The sequence below is a fragment of the Gigantopelta aegis genome, chromosome 3, assembly GCF_016097555.1.
Source record: "Gigantopelta aegis isolate Gae_Host chromosome 3, Gae_host_genome, whole genome shotgun sequence".
Lineage (NCBI taxonomy): Eukaryota > Metazoa > Mollusca > Gastropoda > Neomphalida > Peltospiridae > Gigantopelta > Gigantopelta aegis.
In genome coordinates this window covers 44,683,198-44,708,430 of record NC_054701.1, presented here as the reverse complement: position 1 = coordinate 44,708,430, position 25,233 = coordinate 44,683,198, and the positions used below count along the sequence as shown (strand labels likewise).

The window sequence follows — 25,233 nt, the reverse complement described above, 5'->3', positions numbered from 1 at the left end:
TAAATGTGAAAGTGGTTAAGGGATCACGCATTGTGTAGCCTGGCGCCTGGCCATTGACCCCGTCTAAATCTGCACTAAGTGACTTGGAAAAACAGCTTGATAACAAGGTTATTTACATTGCAGAATGCAATGGCCTGTACCATGTTCTATTAATATACAGTGTATATATTTGTTAAATTTAGAAGCACAGCTTATCTTATCTAGGAAAAGTAAGACATTTCCAGAAGACATTTTTTTACGAATAGTCGAAGCCACGTTGCAGGTATATGTTTTTCTTTAGATTTTCATTACGTTGCCATAAAAACTGCTAAATTTACTTAGTAAATATATGATTGCCCAACCCTATAAAATGTAAATCTTATTATAGTGGAGTTTGATCAAAGAATCTCGCTCAAGGGAAAACTAACATTCCAATACCAACTGATTTTAGATATTAAGCTGAATATATATATAATATATATATATATATATATATATTTATTTATTTATAATACTATTACTGATCATGTTCGACTTCCATGGTCATTTACCAATTTTTGACAGAGTTATGGTCCTTGAACTTAAGAGACACGATTATTACTTGGGAGATATGAAAATTTGTTTTCCGGACTTTTTTATTTTTTTTTACTTTTTATTTTATTTTATAGAAAGCCTTGATATATTGAACAGAATTTTTTTATATAGCTTTATCATGTATGTTACTGATCAAAGTTTAACTTTCATGGTGATTTACCCACTTTTCACAGATGTTTGGCACTTGAATTTAGGAGATATGAAACATTTAGCAGTACTATCAAAATGCTTGTTTAAATACGAAGAACTAATTTTAAGAATAGCAGTCCTGAATATGTATCGTCCTGGCGAGAGGCAGTCCAGCTTTAGACAGAGCACATGACTGCTTCGTGATGGCAATCACGACCTTGATAAAGCTTCCCATTGTTTCTGCTTTGTGCAGAGATACATTTTTCATTATGATAACGGTTTTTCGTCAGATTGCTTGTGTCACATCTGTATTATAAATTAATATCCAACATATTTAACAGGGAACAAATGGAGTAACTGAGAAATATGTGTGAACGAAATAGTTGGTATAATACATCCCTAATAAAGATGTCAAATTTTTATACCACTAAATACATCTAAGAATAAAGAAGTGTCAGACGATAGTAATGTTTTGGTCAAGAGTGAAGTGACCCACACTGTTGTACAAACTCTGAACGAAAACAAAAAGAAGTTTGTTTTGTTTAACGACACCACTAGACCACATTGATTTATTAATCATCAGCTATTGACATCCATGGTAATTTTGACAAACATGGTAATTTTGACAAACATTTGGTAATTTTGACAAACATGGTAATTTTGACAGTCTTAGAGAGGAAATCCTCGACATTTTTTCCATTAGTAGCAAGGGATCTTTTATATGCACCATCCCACAGACAGGATAACACATACCACGGCCTTTGATATACCATTCATGGAACGATAAATAGCCCAATGGGGCAGGCCACCGACGAGGATCGATCTAGAATCTGACCGAAGGACTACTCCGACTAAAAGGTCTCAACATTTTGTGCCTATGATGTTCAGAAGATATTCACATGCGTACAGGCTTCCATTTTTGCAGGTTTTAGCCCGAATTAAACAAAAATACTTGAATCTGAATAACAGCGTTTTATTACCAAAACAGCTATATACATGGTTCCAAAGGAATAAATACGCTTTTTTTAAATTTTTTAATTTTTTTTTTTTAATATACATGGATTACAACTAATATTTTGAGTGCGTAGAATGGTGGAAATACATGGTGAAAAGTTTTTCAGGCCAGCTCAATTTGCCCGAACGTCACTGTTGTTTTGCCCGAATGAGAAGATTTCCCCCAGCACAGGGCGGGGGCAGTTGACTCACGAGTCACGACCCACTCACCTCAATCTCGTACGCACATGATTCTGCATTTATTAGGGATGTATTATACCAACTGCTGAATTTCTTATGATTGGTTCTCGATTTAACAGGGACGGGACGTAGCTCAGTGGTACAGCGCTCGCTTGATGCGCGGTCGGTCTGGGGTCGATCCCAGTCGATGGACCCATTGGGCTATTTCTCGTTTCAACCAGTGTACCACGGCTGGTATATCAAAGTTCGTGGTATGTGCTATCCTGTCTGTGAGATGGTGCATGTAAAAGATCCCTTGCTGCTGACCGTTCAAAATTGCGCCCAATTTCCTCAACCCAAATTGCACACCTTTTCTCTTAGCACCATCACCTCCCGCCTCCGTCTGCGGTTTGGGATCGATCCCTGTCGGTGGGCTCATTGGGCTATTTCTCGTTCCAGCCAGTGCACCACGACTGGTATACCAAAGGCCGTGGTATGTGCCATCCTGTGTGGGATGGTGCATATAAAAGATCCCTTGCTGCTAATCGAAAAGAGTAGTCCATGAAGTGGCGACAGCGGGTTTCCTCTCTCAATATCTGTGTGGTCCTTAACCATATCCTTAAACATTTCCTTCCTATTTAACAGAGTTAAACATGAAGATCACCTGTCTACTTCTTGGTCTGATAGTCACAGTGTAAGTAAATAATTATATTTTTCATTTCAACATTTTTAAGGTTCAAGCAAGCTGTCCTGGGCACACACACACCACCGCTATCTGGGCTGTGTCCAGGACAATGGGTTAGTTGTTAGTTGGTTAGTGGTTAGTGAGAGAGAAGAGGGTGTAGTGGTCTTACCATCTACCCATTGAACCCTTACGAACTTGCTGTGGGTTGGTGCCGGTACCGGGTTGCGAACCCTGTAACTACCAGCATGTAGTCCAATGACTTAACCACTGCGCCACCGAGGCCGCTAGTTAATTACAGAAGTTAGAGATGTCTGTTGTTGTAGTTGATTGGTACACCCATAGAAAGCAAGGTAATCTGTACATCGGTATTGATGCTGTGATGGTTAAGTCTTTAATTAACAGATCAGGGCCGTACCCTGATCACAATCCGGGGGGGGGGGGGGGGGCACTACTTTTTATAAACAAATGAAACACTATATGAGATGTGTATGCTATTTTCTGGAGTAAAAAACATGAAGAAAAAAGTGAGATTCTCGGGGGGGGGGGGGGGGGGTGCCCCCCCCCCTTCCCTCGGAGGGTACGGCCCTGCAAATAATTGGAAGATCTTGGGTTCGCATCCCAGTGCCAACTTGCACCCAGAGTGAATTTTTAACAGCTCAGTGGGAAGACGTGGAGTCACTAAACTTCTCGTTCCAACCAGTGCACCACAACTGGTCAAAGGCCGTGATGTGTGTTTTCCTGTCTGTGGGGAAATGCATATAAAAGATCCCTTGTTGCATTAGAATTTTTTTTAAAGCGGGTTTCCTCTGATGACTGTGTGTCAAAATTACAATTTTTTTGACATCCAATAGCCGATGATTAATTTATGAATGTGCTCTAGTGGTGTCGTTAACCAAAACAAACTTTAGCTGCACAGACCATATAAACTAGTTTGTGTCCAGTACAGTGTGCTTGAATCATAATTGGGTATATCAATAAGCACTATGATCAAGTTGAAATGAAATGGTCTACATGCGACACCCAATAGCCGATGTATATTTTTGTGCTAGGGTATCGTTCATCCATTCATTCATTCATTCATTCATGGAAATATTTTATGGATGTATAATTTCTTCGCTAAAAAGTCATGTGGTCTATATTGTAGCCAGATTCTTCTTTTTTATTTTAATTTTTAAATTAATTATTTTTAGTTTTGTTTACTATCACCCCAGTTAATTCAGGCATGGTGCAGGATATATAAAAACTTAATTCCGGACTGAATACTCGACTGTAACTCAAACATTTTTTTTTGTTCACCTGTTACAGGTGTGCAGATCTGGACCATGCCACGAATCGGCTGTGGCTCCATTCGGACACTGACCGAGATGGTTTCCTCTCGGAGAACGAACTCGCCTCATTCCTCAACAGATGCGACGCCTATTCCAGAGGTAAAGCCAATTTGCCATAAAATCGGTAACACGCTGTAAACCAGACGCAGATATATCATGTTCCAATTTCATTCTTTCTGAGACCGACCGCGACTTTGTTCCCCTAAACATTGCCGTTGGTCTGTGGCGATATTGTTACAGAGTTTATGGAAACCAGGCCCATCTATTGTTTTAAAAAACCCAACCCATTAAACCCGCATTAAATGATATCATGTATATAAGTTATAACGTCTGGTATAACCCTAGTGTAAAGGCAATAAATACATTCAGGTAAGACCCCGTTGGTGGACTCACTCAGCTATTTCTCATTCCGGTCAATGCTCTACTGTTGCAGGCTCGAAAGAACATTAGAGGGGTGGGGGTGCGGGTTGGGTGGGGTGGGGTGGGGTGGGGGTGTCTGTACCTCCATCAAAGTCGAAAATGTACGGGTTTTTGATCCAACTCTGTATAAATAAAGCCAAACATCTGGCTTGTGCCACTGTGGTCCACGCACCAGAAACGACCTCCCTCCTCTCCAGATATTATTCCTACTGGCCTAAGTTGGTGTAACAAAGCCGAGGTATGTACTATCCTGTATATGGGATGGTGCATAGTACACATCGAATACAGATAAAATATTATGTATGTACTCTTTTCACCTACATATTAATAAACAGATATATTAAATTTCATATATATATATATATATTTATTTATTTATTATTATTTTTTTTTTAATCGATTTGTTTGTTTTTTTAGGATCAGCCCTTGTTTCTTGGTAGGGTCGAGTTTCCGGAGACACATAATTTTTTAGGCCTTACACTGTCACTAGTACATGCAACAACAAAAAGGAGAGTTTTGCATAAAAAATGCATAATGTTTGGATTATCCCCACGAGCACGAACACTGACACATGATGCATATAGCTACAAGAATAGCATTTTGTTTATTATATAATTATTTTCAGTATCAAATCTATATCAGTCACCCTTTATACTCAAATACAAAAATTATTGTGACACACAAAAGACAAAGATAATTGATGATAAGATTTTACTGCCGTGTATGAAATGTTATAACATTGAAAGAGAAATGTCTGAAGCAATGGAAACGAGCAATAGCCCATGAAAAGGGCGCACTTGCCATATACGAATGAGCCACATCACTAGAGGGGGTCCAGAGCGAAGTTCACACAGTCAGTAGCGAATGTGTCCACCTTGAGCATTGATACAGGCAAGGCACCGTCATCTCATTGAGGCCACTAAATGCTGGAGAAAGGGATGGTACGGGCTGTGAGGGTTGCTGGCTGGAACCTGTTTCGCAGATGCGTGGTTCGGATCCATGTGTCTTGGCGAGGGGTTATCACGGGTGGTCAGCCGCTACAGGGACGGTCCCTGACCTGGTCGTTTTGTTGATATCGTTGCCATAAGTGCCATATGGGGTTGCTGTGGACGTTGAATTGACGCGCGACGTCACGCTGCGAGGTCCCAGATTCAAGCATCCCTATGACTCGCAGAATGGCAATGATTTACGACTGAATGTCTGGCCTTTTGTGGTGAACACTGGACAGCATTTCTTCCGAATATTCCATGTTTCTTGCACAAAGCATGCAATCGCTGCAACAACTGCTTAGTTGCATTTCTTTGAGCTGTTTCATGCACATTTTCTCTGGTTTACATCCATAAATCCATTCAAAAATGTATTACTCCAAACAATCCATGTCACAATAACTTTTGCCTTTGAGTATATTTTTATATATTTAGCGCACATAAAAGTGCGATAAGCCAAAAAATCATCATTCTGTTTTTTACCCACACAGTGGACCATCTAGTTACCCAGAATGAATTAGACCCTACAGCCACATCATCTTCAAGGCATTTGATGTCAACCACCGACACACCATCACCATTAACGACGCCGAAGTCAGCGCAATTGTCAACAAGTTTGACACTAACGGTAAAAATTAAGCGTGATCCATAGGCGTACGGGCTCCCATTTTTGTAGGGGTGTGTGTGTGTGTGGTGTGTGTGTGTGTGTGTGTGTGTGTGTTAACTGCTGCACAAGGCGGAATCGCCCAGTGGGCGATCACGTGATCTACGTCTCGAAATAGATCGCCGAGCTTTGTAATTATGGCGACGGAGTGTCACGAAGCGTAGCTGAATGTGGGTGCTGTCGGATTTCTTTCTGTAGTATGTGTATTAGTGATTAATATGTGAATTTTTCTTTATCAGTCAACTCGAAAATGATCGATGTAAAGGTATTTGACGTCAAACATAGGATTGGTGTGGTATTAGAGCGGGATTCTTTGCCAACTTTTTGGTTGTCAGGAATTGCCCCAAAAATACATAGGCAATCTAATTAAAATTAGCTCCACTATTACACGTGGATCTAAAGACAGCCAGTTGGAGCTCATGTCCACCAATCAACACCTTACTTGCAGAATCCTGCCAGTGATTTAAAAATAATTTGAAAACATTTCGAGGGTACACATGTTTCGTGTGAATTACGAATGCCTTAAAACATGTTTTATTTTATAAAATAAATAATTTGTAATGTAAAACTGAAGACTGATTTATTTGATTTAGTTAGTTTTTTTTTATAAATAAATAAATAATTTTTAATTTAAAATTGAAGACTGATAACCCACCCCGTACGTATTGGTATGGTTCGCTGTACTGCGGCCACTAAAATAGACTCGCCCGATATTTTTAGAATTTGTATGCTCCCAAATAACGTTATAAAAGGCGAAGTGTGATTGGTCAATATTTAAATTATTATTTACAGACGAAATGTTACCTGGACATTGGGGACTACGCAGTGTTGTTAGTTTTAAATCACTGGCAGGATTCTGCTAGTAAGGTTTTGATTGGTGGACATGAGCTCCAACTGGCTGTCTTTAGATCCACATGTAATAGTGGAGCTAATTTTAATTAGATTGAATACATAGATTGGTATCTGACTGTAATGAGAGCGTATAACTGTCCGAATGTCCGTCTAGCTCTCTTACAGTCAGAGTACTCGGGCTATTACAGTCAGAGTACTCGGGCTATAGTAGTAGTAGTAGTAGTAGTAGTAGTTGCAATACAACAGTAACATTATCATTTAGTAGCCGTAGCAGCAATAACAGCAGCAATAGTAACATTAGTAATAATAAAAGCAGTAGTAGTAGTAATAATATGAGTAGTGGTCATAAGCGTACGAGACAGGAGGCTGGGGAAAACAGATAAATTCGGGAAATTGAGCTCTCCTGATACCTTGTTACCCTGTATTTCCATCATTTTACCCATAATATGTCAGACGCCATATAACTGTAATTTAAAATATAATTGTGTGTCGTTAAAATAAACCCCAATTCCTTCCGTCCTTTTCTTTACTTCGTATCCTTTTTGTTTGTTCTCCTTCAGCAAGTTATAAATATTAATTTATTATAATTCTGCCATATTGTCTCACAAAATGTTTGTATTTGTAAAATATAGAGAGAGGGCTTAAAGCCGCACGCCCTAGTTCCATCCAGCGAAAATAAATTATAATTTGGTTAATCTACACACCTGTAACACACTTAGATCACGTTTTTATCAAATGGAGTGAAAAAGCAGGTTTTATATCGATAAATACCATGGGAATCCCCATGTCCCAATTGCTTGAAATAATTTTGAAAGTTAGTATTCTGATGTCACCGGTAGATGTCGCTCGAAGCACAACAATGCCTACGTCACGACAAATTTCACAGAGTGCGCACAGACTTGGGGTGCGTTCCTTTCACCTCTCCTGGACATGTTCCAACTGTTCTGTCCTGGTTGTATCCCCTCTCCAGATATTAGCAAAATTATTGGTTTTAAGGGTTTGTAACGTTTTGTATTGAGATACTTACTTGTCTGAACTTTATTGTTACTGAAAATGTTCACGAACTGTGAAGAAAAATCTCACAAATGAACAACAAGCAAACGACAACAAATCGGATGTAGATTGCGCGAACCGTGCACGAGAAAACAAACCGAACCAAAATGATAACGGTCACGTCTGTGACATTGAAATGGGAATATCCCCTCTAAAAATAGATTAGACCTTGTCTGCTCAACATTTTTTTCTCAGAGGCCCGTGGCATTTTATGAAATACAAAAAATGCATTTTGTGGTATTTCAAACACCAGGATTACCAAAAAACACTTCAGGTGAATGGAAATGTATATTCTAAATAATAAACGGTAAGTAAAGTGCAATTTTATTTGTGAAAAAATGGGTTTAATAGCGAAAAACAACGGTGTAATGGTTAACAACTAGGGCGTGTCCCTTTAATATATTATAGGCCTTGGCCAATCCGAATACCTTATATTTGGCGGTTTATCTGTATTGTCATTTAAATTTTAGGCAACGGTGTGGTGAGCCAAACAGAATTCGAGACATTCATCAAACAGGCAAGTGATTTGATAAAATGAATGAGCGACATCTAGTCTCAACCCTAGTATATATACCAGTTTATTACCAATATGGTTAAAAATATCTTGGTACATATCAAAGTGATACGTCCCACTAGAATGTCAAGTGGGACGTAACACTTTTGACGTCACACGATGACGTCATCAGTTGGCGCACTACAACCTTACAGGAACGTCAACGAAACGAGATGAGTGATATAAATTAAGATCGATTATGGGTAATAAATAGGATATTAAACTCGCTACCATTTCGTATCATGTTTATGTCCCTCGTGAAATAATTTTCATTGTCATTCGCTAAAGCTCGAACAATTGAAAATTATTTTACTTGGGAAATAAACATGATACGAAATGGAAGCTCGTTTAATATCCTATAAATATATTTCAAACCTAAATCGACATACGAGCAAACAACTTATTTTAAAAATACGTTAATCAGGAAGAGCGGAATTTAGCTTAGTCGGTTGAGTGCTTGCGTCGCTGGATCGAACCACCTCGGTTGATCCATTCACCTGATTGTTTTTTCTCTCGTTCCAACCAGTGCACTACAACTGGTCAAAGGCCGTGGTATGTGCTTTCCTGTCTGTGGGAAAGTGCATATAAAAGATCCCTTGCTACATTAGGAAACATGTTGCGGGTTTCCTCTGATGACCAAATGTTTAACATCCAATAGCCGATGATTAATTCATCAATGTGCTCTAGTTGTTTCGTTAAAGAAAACAAACTTTAACTTTCATCCGAGATGTTCCACTTTGTTGGTGACCAACTCATCATTTAACGATTTCGCACAGATTTTAGTTTTTAGAGTACCATAATACTTACGACTAGGCCTACCCTAATGTTTCTTTATAAAAAGGAGAAAATATGTAATAGTTATACCCACACTTTACGAGGTGTATCGGTGAATATTCCTGCAGTTTTGGTCGTGGGGCCAAAAACTGTTGTGATATTCACCGATACACCGAGTAAGTGTGTGTATAACTGACTTATACCCCACTTAAGGTCGAGTGAATTATTTGGAGGAAAACTGTAGGTTATCGGTGAATACACCTACACTTTTAACAAAAGAAACCATGACAACGAGACCGGAAGTGGGGTATATTTCTTATTAACCACAATTATATATTGGTGCATGTCAAAACAGTCGTTGCATAAATATTGTTCTATTTGTTAAAATGTGTAAACATTTTTTAATTTAATGAAATGTAAAATGTATAAACTGTATTTGTTTTTCAGCACGTTCATAAGCATACACAATGAAGGATACACAGGACAATGATTTCATGCACGTGCATATTCACATGTAAAACAATAAGGTGCAATAAAATATAACAGATCTGTTTATCAGAATTTAATTGTTTATGGAAATGTGAATACAAACTGACTGATACATCACAGCTTCACTGACGTAGCCAGGATTTTATATTGGGGGGACTCATATGGGGGGGGGGGGGGAGGCAACCACAATATGTATGTATGTATGTATGATTTTATAAAATTTAATAGTTTATTAAAAAAAGTGGTTTGACTTGGGGTGGGTTGGGGGCATAATCCCGGTAACCCCCCCCCCCCCCCCCCCCCCCCCCCCATGCCACTGCATACCTTATTTCATCCTACAGATTGAACTACTGCCCTGTGACAGCAAGACTAGTGATGTTGACGTTTTCAATCAATTATGACTGATTCCCAAACCGAACAGACTGGTTTATGAGCTTCAACGTAAACCAAATCGCCACGTCGGGAACCAATCAAATAGTTCAGGAATGTTAGCAAAACGTTAGCTGGCTGAACTTTGGGTTGATGTAGCTTATGATATAATGATACACTTATCTATCTATCTATCTATCTATCTATCTATCTATCTATCTATCTATCTATCTATCTATCTATCTATCTATATCTATCTATATCTATATCTATATATAAGTGTATCATTATATCATAAGCTACACCAACCCAGAGTTCAGACAGCTAACAGGCAATCGATCGTCTGGCTAAATTGACAAAGACAAATACTTGACCACTGAACTACGTTCTGCTCCGCCAAACAATAAGTTCAAGGACATATAAACCAATCATGCGTGAACAACGAGTAGTTGACTATAAGCACTGAACTAAAATGCTACCATTCCCAACATTATCATCAGTGATCATTATCATCATCACTACCACCACCATCATCATCATAAGTATCTTGAGCAACATAGCCATTAATTACCACCACCAAAATTATATTTTTCTTGTGAATTTTTTTTTTTTTTTAATCAATTAATATATGTTTAACACATTGTCATTTTAATGACCTATGCTCTATTAATATTTCTGTTTATTAGGTTGTAAATTATACTTGTAAGTCTTCACCCAGTATTACCAAATGATGACACTGAGACTGCGACAAAGTTCTGTTATGTTCTGTCAGTTCAGTTCAGTTCTTTTGTATCACCGGAACCATAGGCTCTCTTCAGAGCCTGTGTATACTATTTTGAATGACCTGATGGTGTCCCATAGACGTAGTGCTGGGACATGTCGGGAGCGTATCTGGCCTCAGATTACAGTTATCTTCCCATTTGGTTGTCCAAAATCCGGAAATTTGACCGCGCAAGTAGTCTGCTGTTTGACTGTGATTATTTCATGGCAGACAGCTATGAAGTGGCAACTGTTTGACTGAAGTGACAGGGGATAGCATGTAGTTTGTAAACATGTGTAACTTGTTGACATTGAAGACTTGTTTGTGGTAATTCCGGCCCATGAAAAAGTAGTGCTTTTTGTGTAAAATGGGTGTACTCCGGCCTGGTTTAGAGGGTGTGTCTGTTTAAACCAATATGCTGGGAGAAAGAGCTGGACAACAGGGGTTGTCCTTTTCAGGGTATGTGTCCCCCATGCAGGCAAAGGTACATACAAAACTTCACGGGCCTGCTGATATTAATAAACATGTTATAGCCACTAAGGCTATATAGAAACATATAGCGAAATTAATTGTGGTCTGAGGCCATCTACTGGCTGGCGGCTTGTGTACATCTCAGCGATAACACGCAAGTAGTGGGTTGCATTACCGGTAGCACTATACCAATTAATTTCCGATTGGGTCGAAGTTCGAGGTGCACCGAACTTTTGATAGAGACGTTTACACCACAAGTCCTGTGATTGGTTATAAATGTGAGTGTGTTGGTTGTAAAAAAAAAAAAGTTTCATCTGGGCTAAACGTGTATGCAATTTTATTTGATGTAGTACCACCATGTCAAGTAGCCTTGTGCTTGGAACATGTGTGGGGTACCTGTAAAAAAAAGTACTCAAATTGTGTGCGAAACTAGGGGTGTTGTAGAAACATCTGGTTATACCAAAAATGAGCCATGAAAGGTACCATTTTCTGCAGTTAATACTTTGAGGTAGGGGTTGTAGTACTGATATTTATGGGTCATAGTTTGGTTGATATATTGCATATAGTGTTTTTAAACACAAACGTTAACATGGTCGCCTATGGGATTTTATTTGGTATAGTCATACCTACCGCAACACAGACCAACATACTGGATTCCGATCGACTTGGCCTCCTCCGCGAACTCTCTAATCTGTGTCCGGCTACAGGCATAAGCTGGCAGGTCTACTGGAAACGCCATCACACCTAAGTAGGAGCAATGAGATAAACGCTTATTTAAAGGAAAGAAAGGAAGGAAGGAAGGAAATGTTTTATTCAACGACGCACTCAACACATTTTATTTACGGTTATATGGCGTCAGACATATGGTTAAGGACCACACAGATATTGAGAGAGGAAACCCGCTGTCGCCACTTCATGGGCTACTCTTTTCGATTAGCAGCAAGGGATCTTTTATATGCACCATCCCACAGACAGGATAGTACACACCACGGCCTTTGTTACACCAGTTGTGGAGCACTGGCTGGAACGAGAAATAGCCCAATGGGTCCACCGACAGGGATCGATTCTAGCCAGACTGCGCATCAAGCGAACGCTTTACCACTGGGCTACGTCCCACCCATTAAAGGAGAGGAAACAAATGCCAAAGCGCATCGTCTATTCTTGATTTCGTCTTAAAGCTGCAATACCATTAAAGGCATACTGTCACAGATTTCTCTAAAAATGGATAATAAATAAAAATTACATTAATTGTTGGAAACCAAATCTAGCTATCGCATCACCGTAACTAAACAATGATGGAGTGAAATCCATGTCATCCCTCTCGGCAATTTTAGTTTCTGAATTATGGACCATTGCCATAATTCAATTATTTTTACAAAATGTCATTAATAAATGGAGTATGGTGGTTATGAAGATGGATGAATAAAGTACATTTAGGGACAAATCAAATTATATTTGTTCAGGTAATACTTTGTTAGACCATTAAATAGGTCAGTGGTCTGTGACAATATGCCTTTAAATAAGTAGTGATATTCATCTCCATTATCATTTTCTTCGCACACTGTACATAACCTGTTTTCGACTGGGATGCTATTGCAGCGTTCTGTTTCTATGGGTAAATAGTCATTATTTGTTCTGAATTTCAGAAGGATGGTCCACAATATTTCGGGTAATTTAATAAAGTATTTTTCCAAATTTAAAGTTTAATGTACATGAAACATTTACTGCAATACGCAGACTCGTCAATTCAATTCAATTCTTTATTCACTCAGACCATATATATGGTACATGAGGTAATATAATAATATAATATTTACTAAGTACAAACATACACACGTTCGCGCTATTCTATCATAATGCAGGGCGGGACGTAGCCCAGTGGTAAAGCTCTTGCTTGATACACTGTCAGTTTGGGACCGATCCCCGTCGGTGGGCCCATTGGGCTATTCCTCGTTCCAATCAGTGCACCACGACTGGGACATCAAAGGCCGTCGTATGTGCTGTCCTGGTCTGTGGGATGGTGCATATAAAAGATACCTAGCTACTTATGGGAAAAAATAGAGGGTTTCCTAGACTATTATAGATCTCTTGTTGCTAATCGAAAAGAGTAGCCCGTGAAGTGGCAACAGCGGGTTTCCTCTCTCAATATCTGTGTGGTCCTTAACCATATGTCTGACGCCATACAACCATAAATTAAATGTGTTGAGTTCGTCGTTAAATAAAAACATTTCCTTCCTTCCTTCGATCATAATGTGAGAATACTGTGTGTAATAAGGTAATCGTCGACGACCAAATGGCAGCCAGCTACAGTGTTTGAAATACATGTACGAATTTCCCCCAAGTCTGATGCCACAGACCTTTTTTCCGATTATTCCCGAGTCGAGCGTGCATGATACGACCACTAAACATTAGCGCGACAGTCGAGTGACGTCTGTTGAGGCCCATTTTGTAATAAACGACCCATTTTGTAATATGTACCCATTTTGTAATAAAAAACGACCCATTTTGTAATAAGTACCCATTTTGTAATAAAAAACGACCCATTCTGTAATAAACGTAGGTACCCATTTTGTAATAAAATCGGACCCATTTTGTAATAAAAATAGGTACCCATTTTGTAATAAAAAAATGCCCATTCTGTAATAAAGGCTTAAAACGTCAGAATACGACATAGATGTTAAATATATACAAATTGAAATACTTTTAAACTTTGTGTTTAGATTTTATTCAGTGGTTGGGAGTTCGTCAGGGGTACGAATATGTCTTAAGGTTGATTCTGTAAGTGAACCTATTCAGTTTTTCCGTTCATCCATTACTCCAGACCGCTCGCTTGAGGTGCATTATAATCTAAGTGTACATACGTGTAAGAGAAAGTAACCTACATGAATGTGTTGTAAAAGCCGTAGCAGCTGATTAAAAACAGTGGGTTTAATCAACAACTACTTAAGCTGAAATACACTTAAACTAGTATCCGTCAAAAGTGATTTCCCACTGACACTCCCCCCGCACACACCCCAGCCGCCCTACCCCATCCCCCACGAGAAAGTGAACAATACACATAAAACACATGTGATCATTCAGCCGATGGTTGTGGAAGTTAATTCTACAATTATTGTGTACAGGTAATGTCCATTAACCGATTTACCGCTTACACTGTACTTTAGTTTGCCTCCTGACTATGTGCTCATATGCGGTCTTGAATGCATATATATATATATATATATATATATATACCCACACTTATATATATATATTTCTTATTCTATATTCTTCTTTTGTTATGGTTACCTTTTGCAATATTAGGTATATATATATATATTTCTTTCTAAACTTCTATATACATTTGCTAATAATCCCATAAATATGAACATTTTAAATATATACACTGTAATAATATTACAGAATTTTGAATAAGATTTGATGTATTTAAATAAATTGCTGCACAACTAATTGAACGATCCCATAGATTAAAAATATACCACGTGAGACACTAGAAGTGTCAGGAAATGTTAAATCGTAGTAACTGAACATGAACTATCCCTTATGCATGACAATAGGAACTATTTAAGTTAATTCATAAATGTGCTAATAATATTTCGATAAGGAACATTGTGTATCAAAACCGGTTTATTTTTTTACATAAATTATAAGCATGTACAGGTACTTCCTCCTGAAGTCAACACAAAATATTATTATAAATGTATGAATTCACTGAAAAATAAACGTATGTTTTGAAAGGAACTGGAAAAAACCCCTTGTTTTCAAAACTATATATTCACAGAGACACACACAGATAAATACAAAGATGGACACACAGACAGAGAGAGAGAGAGAGAGAGAGAGAGAGAGAGAGAGAGAGAGAGAGAGAGAGAGAGAGAGAGAGAGAGAGAGAGAGAGAGACAGAGACAGAGAGAGAGAGAGCGTCCGTTTGGTTGCATAACATTTATAATTTTCTTTTCCCAATACAACTTATTCTAACATTATTATTATGCAGAAGCAGGATGTCGTTAGAGGACTGCCGAAATAGAATAATGATTAGTGATCGTAACCACCATATGATGAATAATATGAATTTAAAAATGTAAGAAATTCGATCATTTCCAAAATATATCGTTTATGATAAATTTCCCAAAATATAACGCGGAAACAACCAACCAGGCACTGTACCATCTGCGGTTTTGTGAGAATAACTGTCGTATTCTCAGGCCAAGCCCACTGTTTTTACCCGCAATTCTAATTAATTTCTGAACACTTATAACTTTTTCAAGTGCGCCACATAAACGCAGTCGTTCAGCTAAGAAATCGTCAATATGTATTTCTGGTAAGAAAGATTCTGCCAGTTTTCTAAGTCCTGTGGATACCCTATTAAACGTTCCGAGCATGTGACAGTCATCATACATACACCATCTAATGATTTCCTTTAAAATCTCGTTTGGTAAAGCCTGTCCGTCACCGCACTCCCCTTTGTTATATGCATTAATTATACCGGTGTTGCTAATTAGACATTCCGTATCACCGTCAGTTACTGGTGTGGAATGTGTTACAAGAGAAGGATACTCGTGATCATCATCTAATATAGAATCATCGTCAGACTGTAAACGATGTATAGTGTCATGAACTATTTCGGCTGAATTACTTAAACTGACGTAATGTTCCCCGTGACCTTCAGCAATATGACCAAGAACGAGTGTTGGCAATGCTGGATTAAAATGAGTTGAGGGAGATAGTAAGGTTGTTGCATGAGGTCCGAGACTAGAAAATATTAAAATGTTCACAAAGAACAATTGCGCAGCTCACTGCAGGGTGATATGATCACCGAAAGTACCACTATTCTCCATATTAGTAAGCTTATCAGCACAGCATATATACACAGTATGTATAAACGCACAAGAGAATTCAATTATTATATTCATCAATTACACGCTTTTGGTTTTCATGTTAGGTAATAATACAATGAAATATATAAAATGAAAAATTACCTACATGCATACAAGTATTACATTCACAAACAGTATAAAAGAAAAGTGACAACTAGTATGCTTTTAGACAAGAGAGTGCCTTAACTTATAATTTTTATGCCAAACTAATACACTTATCAATATTAATTAAATCTTTAATGTATGCTTCTTTAACATCACAAAGTATTTTAATCAGCTGTTGCTGTTCCGATAATTATGATACAGACTACCCACACAAGCTACTATTTTTGATACACAGCTGTAGAACATACTTGGTTCTTCATACCCCAACCGAATAGCACTGGTTGGAACAAGAAAACAATGTATATTTATAGGGTTAGCGTTAGAAATTTCGTATCCCAGGCGAACCATCGACCATCGAAATAAATCTAAACACAAAGTTTAATATTATTTCACTTTGTATATATTAAACAAAGGCCTACACCTATGTTGTAATCTGACGTTTTAAGCCTTTATTACAGAATGGGCATTTTTTTATTACAAAATGGGCACCTATTTATTATTACAAAATGGGTCCGATTTTATTACAAAATGGGTACCTACGTTTATTACAGAATGGGTCGTTATTTATTACAAAATGGGTACATATTACAAAATGGGTCGTTTTTTATTACAAAATGGGTACATATTACAAAATGGGTCGTTTATTACAAAATGGGCCTCAACAGACGTCTCCACACACATTGTGCTACGTCGGCACAACAATAATAAAAGTTTCACGCAGGGGAGATGGATATAATAGAATGACGCTAGAGAACACTCGAGCTAACACACACGCATGCACGCAAACACAGAGACACACCACTTTCAACTTATTTTCGTGCTTATATCCAATTAAGGTTCAAGCACGCTGTCCTGGACACACACCTCAGCTATCTGGGCTGTCTGTCTAGGACAGTGAGTTAGTCGTTAATTGTTAATGATTAGTGAGAGAGAAGAGGGTGTAGTGGCCTTACACCTACCCATTGAGTCGTTAAAACTCGCTCTGGGTGGCAGCCGATACCGGGCTGCGAACCCTGCACCTACCAGTCTTATGTCCGATGGGTTAACCACGACGCCACCGAGGCCGGCCGACTGAGATAATCGTAGCATCTTACCTGTAACAGGTTTTTTTTTTATAGACTGCAAAGTTGGATATTCTTGACACGTGCGAAACGTAGCTGGAAGTGCCTCAATCGGACCCTAAGCAAAAACAGTTAAAAGTTAAAGTTTGTTTTGTTTAACGACACTACATTTAGTCTTGGGAGGAAACCCACAGTATTTTTATATCAGCAGAAAGGAATCTTTTATATATGCAATTTCCCAAAGGCAGGACTGCACATACCACAGTATTTGATACACCAGTCATTGTGTACTTGTTGAGACGGGGGGAAAAACAATCAGAGAATGGGTCCACTGAGGCGATTCGATCCTACGATGCAAGTAGGCCTACGTCAGACTGAACCAGATCCCACCACGACCCTAAGCAGTAAATAGCAATGATGTACATGTATTCGTATCATACACGATACAATTCATGTTGTTAAATGGTCACCAAATTAATTTCTAGTTAGAATAAGACATGGATTCAGGTACTGGGATATGCTCGTTATTTTGATTGAACAAGTACTTTCACTTTTGTCCCATTTCAGGAACAGTGAAAAATAAATTATCATCGTAGACCTGCCCTCAAATCGTGGACCTGCCCTCAAATCGTGGACCTGCCCTCAAATCGTAGAAAAGCCCTCAAATCGTGGACCTGCCCTCAAATTGTGGACAAGCCCTCAAATCGTGGACATGCCCTCAAATCGTACACAAGCCCTCAGAATTTTGACACGTATCTATTAGATAGTATACTCTGTCAAAAAAGAAACGCATAGGTGACAGGGAAAGAAGAAAAGTGTTTGATTTTACAAAATGTAGTTTTTTTGTACAATGTTGCTGAATGACCATGTTTGTTAATGTTCCTGGAATGGGACAGCATGCCCAAATACACTTGTGACGGAACATGCTCTTAAATTTGTTTTCGCCTGTGGCGATTTTAATCGTGTTAGAGGGCCGTGTGCAGTTTAATTGCACTTAAGCCCAGATGGGCAACTTGTTACGTAATACTTCGCGCGATCGGGCATTCCAATATGCACTTAGTCCAGCTGGGGAGGCCATGTGGCGAGTAGTTACGTAATACCTCTGCGAGTGCGGTTTTTACAACCGTGATTTGGCGACGATGGCGTCAGTAAGTCTGACGATCAGAGAGAAATAATACCGCTTGGTCGCGTTGGAAATATCAGATGATAGGGGGAGGTACCGCCTTGTACCCCCAGGCGTTTTCTGATTTTTGAATAAATAGCTAGGATTTAGAGATATCTAGGAGAACCAGAAAAGGAAGCTTCCTGGGAACGTTAGTCCGTTTGGACTTTGGTAAATATCATTTCTGCTCTGTGTATAACCTTGATGTGATTGATGTGACTTTAAATATTTTTATACTGTATTATACCAATATTCTTTAGATAGTGTCTTCGGTCATCTGACGAAGTAAATCGTAGACTTTTTGTTCTAACATTATACGAGTATTTGGTAATATAAAGCTTAGCCAGTCATCCTAGACGACCTAGGTAAACTGTAGGTTATTGTCTTTATTGTGATAGGTACCAGTATTAATTCTGTGTTACAAGATTACTGAAAGAGTAGTTAAGGGTTAATTAAAAATTAACCCGTTAGGAATAGAGCTGTAATTCCTTTATTAATTAAGTTCCCCTGGAAGCGTTCCTAAATTATCACACGGTACTGAACGAGTAGTAAGGGTTAATTAAAAATTAACCAGTTAGGAATGGTGTTGTAATTCCTTTATTAATTAACTTCTCCTGGAAGCGTTTCTCAATTATCACACGTGTGGGTGTGGTGTAACGGTGAAGTGATTCGCATATTGTGTAACTAGACACCTAGAGATTTACTAATTAAGTGATCAGTTCTGGGTTGTTATTATTGTTGTTATTAATTAACTACTACGGCTGTACATTTGTCAGCGTAGGTTAATACAGATTCCAAAGTGTATTGTGTTTTGTTGTGTTTCTAGTGAGCTAAACGTGCTATAAATATATATACTTTATATAAGATCGTATCTCTGATCATACCTAGAGACGAGCCATACTAGGGTTTAACAGCCTGTTACAGAGAGATCTAATAGATATACAGTTAGGAGAGATATTTTGATAATCGTGTTTTATTCAGTTACGGGAATTATAGAATCCCCGTGACAACACTCTAAAACAAATTTAACGCACGTTGTGCGACAATTGCAGGAAATCGGCGTGAAATGGTCAGATTTTGGCGAATGCACGTGAAACTCGGGGAAAAGATTGGGGTAGTGATGGGTATTTAAAGCTGCAATGCTCGCAATGATGCCTCATTTCCATTTCGACGTAGACGAGTTACAAGATGCCAAGACTAAGCCTGCCGAATCGAAACATTGCAATAGGCCGCCTCCAGTTAGGTGAATCGCAGTTAGCAGTCGCACGCCACATGGACGTCCACCAGAGCACCATTTCACGTATCTGGGACGGGTACCAGCAGTTTCAATGAGCTGAAGACCGGCCCAGAAGTGGAAGACCTCGCATAACAACTGCAGCACAAGATCGCTACATCCGGGTTCACCGAACTGCCACAGTAACGAACACTGCTGGACGTATACCTGGTTTGAGAAGGGTAGCTGCACAAACCATTCGGAACCGACTTCGAGAAGCTGGTTTACGGGCTAGGAGACCGTATGTTGGCCCCGTCCTGCGACAATCTGATTAAAATTAGCTCTACTGGTCTCACCAGTAGATCTAACAGCATTGCATGGAAACCCATGCCAGCAGGTGACATTTCATCTATAAACAACAATTTAAATATCGACCAATTACACCTCGCCTTTTATAGCGTTATTCGGGAGCATACACATTCTAAAAATATCGGGCGAGACTATTTATGCAATAGGCGAACTTGTTGGTCTATTTCAACATTGAAAAAAACAGGGAGAAACGTGCAATAATAAACTCTGGATTGTATACTGGTATAAACAGATTTTATGGCTATACCATCACGGTTTTTTTTAATCGTCTTGAAACGAATTTGATATAAAATTTTATATTGAAATTAGTTTCCGGCATACTTCGTAATTCACCCGAATCATTTCGTATACCCTCGGCATAAACCCGAATGTTTAAAAAAAAAATTCAAATCACTGGCATGATTTTGGAAGTAAGGTTTTGATTGGTCGAATGAAAGATCAACTGGACATGAGCTACAACGGGCTGCTGTTAGATCCACATGCAATAGTGGAGCTAATTTTAATTAGATTGGATCCATCCGTAACCAGGCTCTAAGAAATCGAGCTCAAACAGCAAATCACATTGTTGCAGACCTCCATCAGGCTACTGGTGTCCGAGTTACGGGTCAGACGATTAGAAATCGTCTTCATGCAGCCCATCTCCATGCTTGACGGCCCCGGGTTGTGCCTACCTTGATAAATCGTCACATTGCCCACGGACGTGAATGGTGTAGGGAGCGTCAGAACTGGGGTATTCGTCGCTGGTCACGTGTCATTTTTTTTTTCCAGATGTGTCCCTATTCACTTTGGACTTCCTTAACAGGCGTGGTCCGGTCTGGCCACAACGAAATGAACGGCACGCCAACGTCAATGCGATTTCATGACAGATTTGGCGGTGGATCGGTTATGGTGTGGAGTGGTATTACTATGACTGACAGAACCCCCCCCCCCCTCCCCCCTCCATATTGTGCAAGTAAGGGTCACTGGGCAGTTCTACCGGGACAACATACTGACACCCTTTGTCGGCCCGTTTGCTAGGCGTGTGGGTCGACGTTTTGATTTTCAGGATGACACTGCCAGTGCTCACCGTGCACGAATCGTCAATGCTCACCTCCAGCAGCGCAACATCTATCGAATGACATAGCCAGCAATGAGCCCAGACCTTTTCCCCATTGAACACGCCTTAGACATGATAGGGAGACGTGTGCGTCAACGTCAAAGACCGCCGACCAGGCTAGCGGAACTTGGTCAGGCGCTGCAAGAGGAGTGGAACAGACTCCCTCAAATGGCCATTGGGAGACTTGTACGCAGTGTGCCTCGTCAACTGAATGAATGTCTGACACATCGTGACGGTATCACCCCCTACTGATAAAAAAAACGTCAACTTTCAAATTCCACTTCTGACCCCAATCGTCCTTCAAGATCTTTGGTGGTCATAAAACCTACTGTAATACTGAACTACCGGTTGTAATGTTTGCCCAATTAAGTCACTATTATCATATAACCATTCCCCACAGCTAATATACCTTACAATTTTGGCAATTGTAAATTCTTATTAAAGTTCCCCTACTTTTTGGAAGAGCAGAGGCGGATCTGGGGGGGGGGGGGGGGGGGGGGGTGGGGGCGGAGTGGCTCGCACCCCCCTAAATTTTGCAATAATTATAATTTTATTATATATTAATTTTCATTTTTTTTTTACGATCCCTCTCCAAACATCTCCCGAAGTTCCCTTGGCATTCCACCTCATGTCATTGCCCCCCCCCCCCCCCCCCCTGGAATTGAATGCAACCACAGTCAACAGGGGGTATGAGGGAGGGGGTGCCCCCAGAAATAAAATGTGTTAATTTTAGGGTTAGGGTCAAGAAAATCATACAATAATGATAAGAGTAATTAATTTTGTCAAAAGGTTGACAAAAAATCAAATCTGCCAAAAATGTGGATATGGCGCCATACCCGTTTTACCCTCTGGCAGAAACCCTGATGCATGTCTCTCTGTGTGTGTGTGTGTGTGTGTGTGTGTGTGTGTGTGCTCCCCCTACCTTTTGGCACCTTTCAAAAACCGGTAAAAGCCCAGGGTTTGCTTGGATGCCCTCTCATTAATATCCTGGAGGGAAACGTTGGCGTACGTCAACACTTGTGCACATGACAGGCGTGCGCTACAATAGCTTATTCTAAATGTGAACGTTAAACCTCTTGACCTTGACTGCTCTACTTTGAGTCAATGGTCGTTGTGTATTCTTTGGTACTGTAAACCGGAAGCCAAGTTCATAGAAGCATTCTAACTTAGTAACTAGATAGTAAGTGGATTCTAAATGTCTAGTTCACTGCTACACAAAAAGTAACTAAAGTGTAATTCATAAAAGCTTGTTAAAGATGCTATGCCAAAGTTTTCTAACTTAGTAACTTAGTAACTAGATAGTAAGTGGATTCTAAATGTCTAGTTCACTGCTACACAAAAAGTAACTAAAGTGTAATTCATAAAAGCTTGTTAAAGATGCTATGCCAAAGTTGTAATAATGGCGGTTCCCGCCAAAAATATGTACTAATTTGTGCTTTACAACATAAAGTTTATACCTTCAGCTATATGCTTATAAAAATTACAACCAAGTAATTCCATTTACTAGTATACACAAAATTATTTTAGTGGGGCATCTCGAGTGTGTCACACGCATTAACTAGTGACGTCACTGTTTTATTCGTACACATTCAACACACTGATTTTACTAAAAGTTCTTTGCGTACAACTGAGAAAACAAAAACAAAAACAAAGAGGGTAGCCATGTTATATTTAACCACAAATGTTTCGAAAACCCCCTCTTGTTATCTTTTCTAAGAGTTAATTATGGGAAGATTATGAGTACGATCGATTAATTTGTAGTTATTTATTACAAATAAATGTGAAAATAACAAAATATTGTAGTATCAACTTTGGCATAGGACCTTTAAGGATGTTACTCCATGGTTGACAACTAGGCATGTTGGCACGCATTTAATTCATGAGCAACACGTCAATTCCATGGTGAATGCTGTGTTACTGTATGTGAGGTACATAATAATTCACGTTTAATTATTAAGAATCCTGCGCTAAATATATTTAATGCTACTATGTGTCTGTAATAAATTAACATGTTTTGGTTATTAGGGGTGACTATTGCGGTGTCTCGTTCCAGCCAGTGCACCACGGCTGGTGTATCAAAGGCCGTGATATGTGATAACCTGTATGTGGGATTTCGCATATAAAGATCCCTTGCTACTAATTGAAAAATGTAGCGGGTTTCCTCTCCAAGACAAACGTAATCAAGTCATCACATAATCATCAATAGAGCTAGATAGGTCGGTGGGTAGGACGGTAATTGGTAAGTAGAACATCAAAACACATACGCATATAGCCCGAGTACTCGGACTTTAGAGAGCTAGACGGACATTCGGGCTAATACACATATAGACATGCACGTAAGCTAAACTTTGTTTTGTTTAACGACACCACTTTAGCACATTGATTAATTAATCATCGGCTATTGGATGTCAAACATTTGGTAATTCTGATTCGTAGTCATCAGAGGAAACCCGCTAAATTTTTTCCGCTATTAGCAAGAGATCTTTTATATGCACCATCTCACAGACATGATAGCACACACTACGGCCTTTTGATATACCAGTCGCGGTGCACTGGCTGGAACGAGAAATAGCCCAATAGGCCCACCGATAGGGATCGATCCTAGACCGACCACGCACCAGGCGTGCGCTTTACCACTGGGCTACGTCATGCCGCCCCCTGCGCGTAAGCATGCATGCAGGCAGAAAGAGACACGCACACGGATATACAGACAAACAATAATACACTGATGATGTCAAAATATGGAAATCAGTGGCGTAGCTGACCGTAAATTGTCATGAACATCACATAGAACTAGGGCTGGTTGGGGCAGATAACAGTGGCGTAGGCCTTATACTCCAACATTATATTTATTTTATGTATTCATGGCTGGATCTACAATGCGAACAAATTTAAAAAAAAAGAAAAAAAGGTTTAAACTGATATGTCACAGTTTGGACCTGCATTCACAGGACACAAAATACCACGGTTCAGATGACAGGCATTTATCATCTGGTCATGCTTTTATCTTCCAGGCAGGCCTTTATCCTAGAAACAGGTCTTTATCCTAGAAACAGGCCTTTATCCTCGAGACAGACCTTTATCATCGAGACAGACTTTTATCATCCCCGAGGAAGGCCTTTATAATACTTGAGGAAGGCCTTTATCATCCTCGAGGAAGGCCTTTATCATCCTAGAGGAAGGCCTTTATCCTCGAGCCAGGTCTTCATAATCGGGGCAGGTCTTTATCCTCAGGGCAGACAAGGTGAAAATATAGGATGTCTTTTGGATGGCCTATTAATTATATTGTAAATACGTGTTCCTCTAATATTATCAAATGATGACACTAAGACTACAATAAAACAAAATCCTATTCTGTCAGTTCATTTCTTTTGTAAGGCCATTGCAATTCAGATTTTTCTTTAGCTCCTGCGTATAATATTTTGAATGGCCTGATGGTGTCCCATAGATGTAGTGCTGGGACATGTCAGGAGCGTATCTACTGGCTGGCGGCTTGTGGCCGTACACCTCGGCGATAACACGCAAGTAGTGGGATGCATTACCGCAACACAGACCAACATACTGAATTCCAATCGACTTGGCCTCCTCCGCGAACTCTCTAATCTGTGTCCGGCTACAGGCATAAGCTGGCAGGTCTACTGGAAACGCCATCACACCTAAAAAGAAGAAAAGAGTCAAACTGGATGTAAAGGAAAGGAATGCCTGTTTAAGAGAGAGAGAGAGAGAGAGAGAGAGAGAGAGAGAGAGAGAGAGAGAGAGAGAGAGAGAGAGCCTACTGCTGCCTCATACACGTACTTTTACAATACGTACACACTCACACGCACAAACAAATAAACAAACACAACTTGGAATTGTATTTGCCAGCGTTGAGATAATCATAGATTCTTACCTGTAACTGGGTCATTTATAGACTGCATGGTTGGATGTTCTGGGCATGTGCGGAATGGAACCGGAAGTGCAGCAATCGGACCCTGAGCAATGCCAAACAAGCATTAATTATTCAAATATATTCGAATTCATGTTGTTAAATGGTCACTAAATTAATTTCTAGGTATTCAGGTAGGGATATGC

General features: G+C 39.4%; 2 protein-coding genes across 2 annotated transcripts; one reads left to right on the top strand and one right to left on the bottom strand.

The window, feature by feature from the left end:
• The first annotated feature begins 203 nt into the window (after window positions 1–203).
• LOC121390483 lies at window positions 204–9,743 on the top strand. The gene is made up of 6 exons (XM_041522314.1): window positions 204–262; window positions 2,521–2,569; window positions 3,866–3,987; window positions 5,786–5,922; window positions 8,334–8,380; window positions 9,638–9,743. Exons 2-5 carry the CDS (start codon window positions 2,529–2,531, stop codon window positions 8,346–8,348), a joined length of 315 nt encoding a protein of 104 aa, XP_041378248.1. The 5' UTR covers window positions 204–262; window positions 2,521–2,528; the 3' UTR covers window positions 8,349–8,380; window positions 9,638–9,743.
• A 14,249-nt stretch (window positions 9,744–23,992) lies between these two features.
• LOC121390475 (S-methylmethionine--homocysteine S-methyltransferase BHMT2-like) lies at window positions 23,993–25,188 on the bottom strand. Its single transcript, XM_041522302.1, has 2 exons — window positions 25,052–25,188; window positions 23,993–24,818 (listed from the first exon to the last, which is right to left on the bottom strand). Exons 1-2 carry the CDS (start codon window positions 25,077–25,079, stop codon window positions 24,520–24,522), a joined length of 327 nt encoding a protein of 108 aa, XP_041378236.1. The 5' UTR covers window positions 25,080–25,188; the 3' UTR covers window positions 23,993–24,519.
• Window positions 25,189–25,233: the final 45 nt, after the last annotated feature.